This window comes from Arachis duranensis, chromosome 8 (genome assembly GCF_000817695.3).
Source record: "Arachis duranensis cultivar V14167 chromosome 8, aradu.V14167.gnm2.J7QH, whole genome shotgun sequence".
NCBI lineage: Eukaryota > Viridiplantae > Streptophyta > Magnoliopsida > Fabales > Fabaceae > Arachis > Arachis duranensis.
The window spans coordinates 10,739,519-10,747,405 of NC_029779.3; the positions used below are offsets into that span (position 1 = coordinate 10,739,519).

At 29.0% G+C, this 7,887-nt stretch overlaps 2 protein-coding genes across 2 annotated transcripts; both read left to right on the forward strand.

Moving 5' to 3' along the window:
* The first annotated feature begins 596 nt into the window (after positions 1 to 596).
* On the forward strand, positions 597 to 2,827 carry LOC107481387 (photosystem II 22 kDa protein, chloroplastic). The gene is made up of 4 exons (XM_021139264.2): positions 597 to 924; positions 1,014 to 1,055; positions 1,642 to 1,882; positions 2,487 to 2,827. Exons 1-4 carry the CDS (start codon positions 709 to 711, stop codon positions 2,729 to 2,731), a joined length of 744 nt encoding a protein of 247 aa, XP_020994923.1. The 5' UTR covers positions 597 to 708; the 3' UTR covers positions 2,732 to 2,827.
* Positions 2,828 to 6,895: 4,068 nt separating this feature from the next.
* Positions 6,896 to 7,887, forward strand: LOC107481391 (uncharacterized protein At4g08330, chloroplastic; the record flags this gene model as incomplete). Its single annotated transcript, XM_016101670.2, is given in 2 exon segments — positions 6,896 to 6,976; positions 7,378 to 7,887. Coding segments are annotated over 2 exon segments (444 nt in total). The 3' UTR covers positions 7,769 to 7,887.

The following is a 7,887-nucleotide window of genomic DNA, read 5'->3' on the forward strand; positions in this document are numbered from 1 at the left end:
ATAACAGATTTGTGTGTAGTAGGGAATATCCATAATCCATTGAAACGGTTGTGGTCGTGTCAAGTTATGATTTGTCAACTTCAGATTTCCTTGTCCACTTCTCCCTATCAACTGGGAGTTAGGTTAACTTGAACTAGCTAGTCACTAGTGAGTTAAATTGTGGAAGAATGAGACTGAGCCACACTTCAAAACAATCCACACATGTGTCCCTTTCTCCTTACCTTCCAATTTAGATTTTAATCTCAACTCAGATAAAATAGTGTAAAAATCATGAATTATCGATCATATTATTCTTAATTAAATTGTGGATTCTTCTTAAACTGAAGTTTATGACATTTTGCAACCAAGATCTGAGTGTACCGACCAAAGTTTGAGGTAGAAAATGAAAGGTCCCAAAAAATTAAGTTTATAAATTAGATAATACACCAATAATTTTGCATTATAATAGCTTAAATCAAAAAACATTATCACGATGAAAATATATGGTACATTTGATAGAGGAGACGTGGGCATTGTATTTGCCTGTCATCAATTCTTACACCATATCCACACCCTTGTTTTTAGATGCTATATTCCCATATATTTCTACTATGATATTTAGGTAAACTATTACTAACAAGTAAGAACATAGTAGATAGCATCATACTAAGGTTTCTCATCATCTATCTTTGTTTGTGTGGAAGGAAGCAAGCAATAATAATAACAATAATGATGGCTCAAACTATGTTGCTCATGTCTAGTGTCTCAACTACTTACTCCATGGATTTGAAGAAAGACACTTTGCTTCAACTTCAGAATCAAAGATTGAGGCCTAAATTCTCTCATCTCCCATTCAACCCAATTCCTTCTAATTCTCTCTCTTTTTCACCTCCTACATTCACAACTCTGGCACTCTTCAAATCCAAGACCAAAGCCCCTCCTAAGGTACACATAATGCATTCTCTTTCTCTTATTTTCTTATAATAACATTAACAAAGCTAAGAGCTTGTTTTTTCTTGAACTAATGAATTTAGAACGAGCTCTTTGTTGGTCGTGTTGCCATGCTTGGTTTTGCTGTGAGTATAAATCATTTATTTATTTACGAAAAATACAGAACTAATTTTTAGTTAGCTAACATTACTGAATTTTAAGATTTAGATTTATAATTTAAAATTTAAATTTAAAGATTTATAATTTAGAATTTAAATTTTAAAATAATTTTTAAAAAATTAATGAATATTAACCTCCAAAAAAAAGTTTCTTATATTATTTTTTATTGAAGAGTGCTAGACTGCTAGAGATAGTAGATTTTGTAATTTGTAGCTATTAATTAATTATCATTAATGTTTTTAATGGTGTGAGATGATTTACTTTTCTTTTGCTTATTAAGTGCTTGTCAGATTTTAAAAAAAGTGCTGCCCTAAATTTTTTTTTCTTTATTTTTTCGTTGAGCAAAGCAAATTTACCTTGTTTTTACAATTTCCATATTCACTATCAGATATGCTTTATGGGTCAAAATAATTTTCAACTCAAACAAAGTGATATGTTAAAAAAAAAGTAAGATACTAGTTTCTCTGAATTGCCAATTATTTGATACTAAAAGAAGATATTATAGAAAAAAGAATGGAATGTGATGACAAAAAAGGCACATAATTTGTGCAGGCATCAATTTTGGGAGAAGCAATTACTGGGAAAGGGATTTTAGCACAATTGAACTTGGAAACAGGGATTCCAATTTATGAAGCTGAGCCTCTTCTCCTTTTCTTCATCCTTTTCACACTGCTTGGAGCCATTGGAGCACTTGGTGACCGTGGTAGATTCGTTGATGATGATGAACCTAACACTGGAGGTGTCATTCCTCCAGGCAAAGGCTTCAGATCAGCTCTTGGTCTCAAAGAAGGAGGTAACACAATTCTATAATTTAACATCTTTAATTATTATGTGCTACCATATTAAACATGTTTTACATTCTAAATTTATAAGAATTTGACCCTTTATCTGTTAATAGATACCAATGTGGGATTGATTATAGACCTAGACACATAGTGACCTTAATTTCAAATCCTCCTAATAGAAGAACTGTATTTACAACTATGTTACGGACATATAAAAAATTAATTATTTATGTAAAATATATGTTGTAAATGACTAAATGAGTTTCAATACATATATTTATACATAAATAATATATAGAGATTGAATTTTGGTGTGTACGAATTGATTTTAAAGATTATATTAACTAAATGCAGGATAATTAATCTCCCCAGAGAGTATTGAAAAGTAGGTTTATTACTATAACAATCATGCTATGTGGATATTAAAAATTAATTATCAAATTAATTATTAGTATAAAATATATATTAAAAATAAATTAAATAATATATGTATTTATACACGAATATACGAAGACTATTTTTTTGCATATAGCAGTTTTGGTAATGTAAATGAAAATTGGTTAGATTGATTGAATTGTGATGAAAATGGTTTGGTTGTTTTTGTATGAATAGGTCCTTTGTTTGGATTCACCAAAGCAAACGAACTATTTGTTGGAAGATTGGCTCAATTGGGATTTGCATTCTCTTTAATTGGAGAGATTATTACAGGGAAAGGAGCACTCGCACAACTCAACATTGAGACAGGGGTACCCATCAATGAAATTGAACCCCTTGTGTTGTTCAATGTTGCTTTCTTCTTCATTGCTGCTCTCAATCCTGGAACTGGTAAATTTGTCACAGATGAAGAGGAAGATTAGGATGCCACTAACAACAACCTTATTTCTTGTACTTAGACAGAACAAAAATTTGTATGATCTGTGCATTCAATTCTTGCCAAACAAACACTTCTATCACCATGCATCTCTATCTCCTTAAAAGTAGCACGGATCATACACTCCAATCTCCATATTTACGTCATTAATATGTGCATATGCGAGTTTCAACGTTCAACATTCCACTCGGTAAAGTTTTCAACTAACATTAAATATGTAAAAGCTTTAAAATAAAATTTTTATACAGAAATGCTAAAATCATCAGAATTTATTATTTTTTGATGATTAATTAGTTATCAATTCAATTTTTTTAATTTAATAATTTAATAATATATTTTATTTTATACTTTTAAATGTTGAGGACTAACTGATAATTAAAAATAGATAGAAACTTAGGTGTAGTCGACTTCACGTGAAGTTGATATCTGAGAACCGTTAGATGATTTGACTGATTTGACTAAATTTTCATCTAACGGCTCTCAAATATCAACTTCATGTGCAATCCACTTCACCTGAATTTTCACCTTAAAAATAATAAATTCTCATGATTTTTTAATATTTTTTATTTTTGTATGCTTAAATAAATGTGATTAAAATAGTTGTTAGGGCAATTTACTTAATTAAAATGGGTGCGAAAATTCTTTACTCAAACGCAACATTTCTAATTCTTTTATGTGAGTGTCTTTTTTGGTTATTATGTAAACCGTGGTAGGTAACCACGGTTTTCAATTTGTGCACAAATTGTAGGAGATTGACACGGTTTACAATTAGGAAACGTTGCACATAAATCGTGTCTGCTTACTACGGATTACGAAGGAAAAATACTACTAGAAACTATGCTTGGTCACCAGTGTTTATGAAAAAAAGCTATGAGCATAAAATCTTGTTGGCTCCACGGTTTATGCTTTCTTATTCCTATTTCGCATAACTTCCAATCACTTAACCTTCTTTCTTATTCCATTCTCTTTTTTCAGCTATTTGTCTACTTTTATTAATTTTTTTTATTTCTTTGCATCTTTTTTCATTTATTAAATTAATTATGTATTATTTTTTTAAAAAAAATTGCAAGAAAAAATGACTCATAGTTAAGTATGCAAAAAATTCCTCATTTTTATGATAACTATAAAAAAAGTGGTTATAACTTTTTTAACAATTTGTGATAGTATGAAAGATATTTATTTATACTGAATTAAGGCACAGTCAAAGAAAAATTAAGAGTAAATAGAGTATATATTTTTTTACATTCATATGATTTACATACAAAAATTAAGAATGAAATGATTTTTAAGAAAAAGAAAGTATATTTTAGAAGGAATGAAGAGAAAAAAAATAGTCTTAACTTATATGATTTAGTACTCACTACGTACTCTGTGATATACTGTACTATACTTTGATTTGTAATTCGGTCCCAATGCATTTTAATTTTTATAATTTTATATTTTTATTTAATTATAACTAATCAATTGGAATCAGTAGCAATGGATGAAAATGAATGGTATAATAACAAAGTTGAATAAAAGTGAATATTCAATAATAGGATAATTAGGAAAAGGTTGCATTTGAAATGATTATCCTATCATTGAATATTCGCTTTTGTTCAACCTTGTTATTATATCATTCATTCTCATCCATTGCTACTGATTCCAATTGACTGGTTATAATTAAATAAAAATATAAAATTATAAAAATTAAAATGCATTGAGACCGAATTACAAGTCAGAGTACAATACAGTATATCACAGAGTACGTAGTGAGTACTAAACCATATAAGTTAAGACTATTTTTTTATCTCTTCGTCCCTTCTAAAATATTTTTTTTCCTTAAAAATTGTTTCATTCTTAATTTTTATATGTAAACCATATGAATGCAAAAGAATATATACTTCATTTATTCTCAATCTTTCTTTGACTGTATCTTAATCCAGTATAAATAAACATCTTTCGTACTATCACAAATTGTTAAAAAAAGTTATGACCAAGAAGTTGAAATGATAACTATTGTCCTCCTTTGGTACTTCAAACAATTTAACCTTTCTCCCATCGGGCAAGGTTGCATTTGAAATGATTATCCTATCATTGAATATTCGCTTTTGTTTAACTTTGTTATTATACCATTCATTCTCATCCATTGCTAGTGATTCCAATTTACTGGTCATAATTAAACAAAAATATAAAATTATAAAAATTAAAATACATTGAGACCGAATTACAAGTCAGAGTACAGTACAATATATCACAGAGTACGTAGTGAGTACTAAACCATATAAGTTAAGACTATTTTTTTTTTCTCTTCATCCCTTCTAAAATATTTTTTTTTCTTAAAAATCGCTTCATTCTTGATTTTTGTATGTAAACCATATGAATGCAAAAAAATATATACTCCATTTACTCTCAATCTTTTCTTGACGATGTCTTAATCCAGTATAAATAAACATCTTTCATACTATCACAAATTGTTAAAAAAGTTACAACCAAAAAGACGAAGTGATTGAAAGTTATGCGAAATAGAAATAAAAAAGCATAAACCGTGGTAGCCAACCAGATTTTATGCTCATAGCCTTTCTTCATAAACCGTGGTGACCAAACATGATTTCTACTTTCTAGTAGCATTTTTCTTTCATAATCCGTGGTAAGCAGCCGCGGTTTATGTGTAATATTTCTTAAGTGTAAATTATACCAATCTTCCATAGTTTATACACAAATTAAAAACCATAATTACCTACCACAGTTTATATAATAACCAAAAAAAATACTCATATAAATAAATTAAAAATGTTGTATTTGAGTAAAGAATCTTCATACCCATTTTAATTGTGTAAATTGCTCTAGTTATTAGGCAAACCATTATTTCAATCCTGCCATGTGAGCTTTGGCTATTGGCTTTTAGGTTAAATGAATTAGAAATATTGTATTTGAGTAAAGAATCTTCATACTCATTTTAATTGTGTAAATTGCTCTAGTTATTAGGTAAACCATTATTCCAATCCTGCCATGTGAGCTTTGGCTATTGGCTTTTAGGTCATGGAACATTCTGATTAAAAATGATTGCAACTTCTGGTTTCCGTAGTTCACGCGCGTTATTATGAGATACACATGTCAACAAATGATGGCTTTGGTTGTATTATATACTAGTGATGAAACTCTGAAACATAAAGATTCCTAAATATTCTAATTGCTTCATATTCGATAAACTAACACTAGAGTAGAGACTTAACAGCAAGGAAGCGAGGATTGAAGTGTCTAAATTATTCATGAAATATTGTAGCAGAAAACTCACCGGCCGTTGATTTTTATTGCATGATATATTTAATTATACTTTTACAAATACTAAAGTATTTATTAATTTACCTTTTGATTAATAAAAATATTATTTATGTATTAAAATCAGTTACTAATAAAATCATCCACTAATATATTTGTATATAAATATATGTATAATTTAATTTATTTTTAATGTATATTTATATTCTAATATTTTTTATACTAATGATTAATTTTAGTATATACATAACATAGTTATTTAATTAATTACATGTGTAATTATAATAAATTTGAGATTGATAAGTTGAAATGATAAATATTTTATTTTTTAAGTAAAAAATTATTTTCTTAGTTACATATACAAATCATCTTTTTTTATATTTAAAATCTAATTTTAATACATTGATAGTATAAAAAATTTTAATAATTCAGTCAAATTCATATATTTGAATATTTTTTTAAATAACAAATTTATAAATTAATTAATTTTTAAAAAATATAATAATACATAATTGAATATTTGAATGTATGCATCAAAATTAAATTATTAGCTTTGTTTAAAAACTAAAAGTTACAAATTTAATTATGATTAATATTTCTTTTCCTTATCAATTTTCAATTTTAGGTTATTTTTTTCCTCCTTAAACCTGAGCCGTCCATCCATGTAGTATATCGCCATTTAGGAATTAGATTTAACACTGCGAAACAGCGTGGCGTTAGCGTCAACGTCAACGTCGTGGTGTCGTCTACACGCTTTCTAGTTTCTTCTTCTTCTTCTTCTTCTTCTCTCTCTCTCTCTCTCTCTCTCTCTCTCTCTCTCTCTCTCTCTTTGTCTTGTGTCCTGTTTCCTTTTCGTTTTGCCTCATTTGTCTTGTGTCCTGCAACTGCAACCCTTCTTCTTCCTCTCAAATCACAACATGCCTTCTATTTCTGATGCTCGTTCCACTTCTCACAGGGATGTACGTTACAGGTTCTCTCTCTACCCCTCTCTCTGCTGGAATATTCTTTAATTTTACTTCAATCACAGATCCATCTGAATAATTAGATTCTTTTTGTTGCTATACAGTGATTAATCACTGATCATCGAGTCCCTTTTTGAAGCCACCCAGAAATATTTTATATACTTCACTTGAGAACAGAACACTAATAACTCCCAATTCCGGATTTTTCTTTATGTGTATTTTGTTTAAAGTTTGCAAACGAAAATTTAGGTTAAATTGATTTTTTAAATTTAATTTTGATGAAAAGTAAAATTGTGTGACTGATTTATGTTTCACAATTTTTATATCAAAATAGATTACAGTAAAATAAACGACTCAAAATCACTTTGTAATTGATTTTTATTTCTTCTTCTTCTTATGTCCATGGCAGCTGTGGTAGCTGCGGTTATGAGCTTAACCTATCTTCCTCGAACCGTGACATCTCAACAATCGGTTCAAAATATGGGAAATCCATGAAACGAGGCATAATAACATTCTCCAACGTCGATGATGATAGATTTGGCCATGTCGATGAAATCGAGTGCGCCCCTCACTTATCTAAACTCTCATGGCGTTTGTTCCGCCGCAAAACCAAGCTTATTTGTCGCAAATGTTGCAACCACATTGGATACGCTTATAACACTTCATCTTCATCCATTCCTCTTGTCTCAGTTGGAGCTGCTGAATCCGAACCATCAAGTTATACAAAGTACGAAATTCGAATCCGTGCATTACAACCTTCGTCTTCTCAAGACAATAATGGGATCACCGTTGTTGCTTGAAACTTAATTTAATATAATTTGTAGTCATTTGTTAATAACCGGCTATATACAAGAACAAACATAAAGTTGCAACCTCATTAATGTAAATGGTGCAAAATTTTTTTTATTTATGTTTTTGT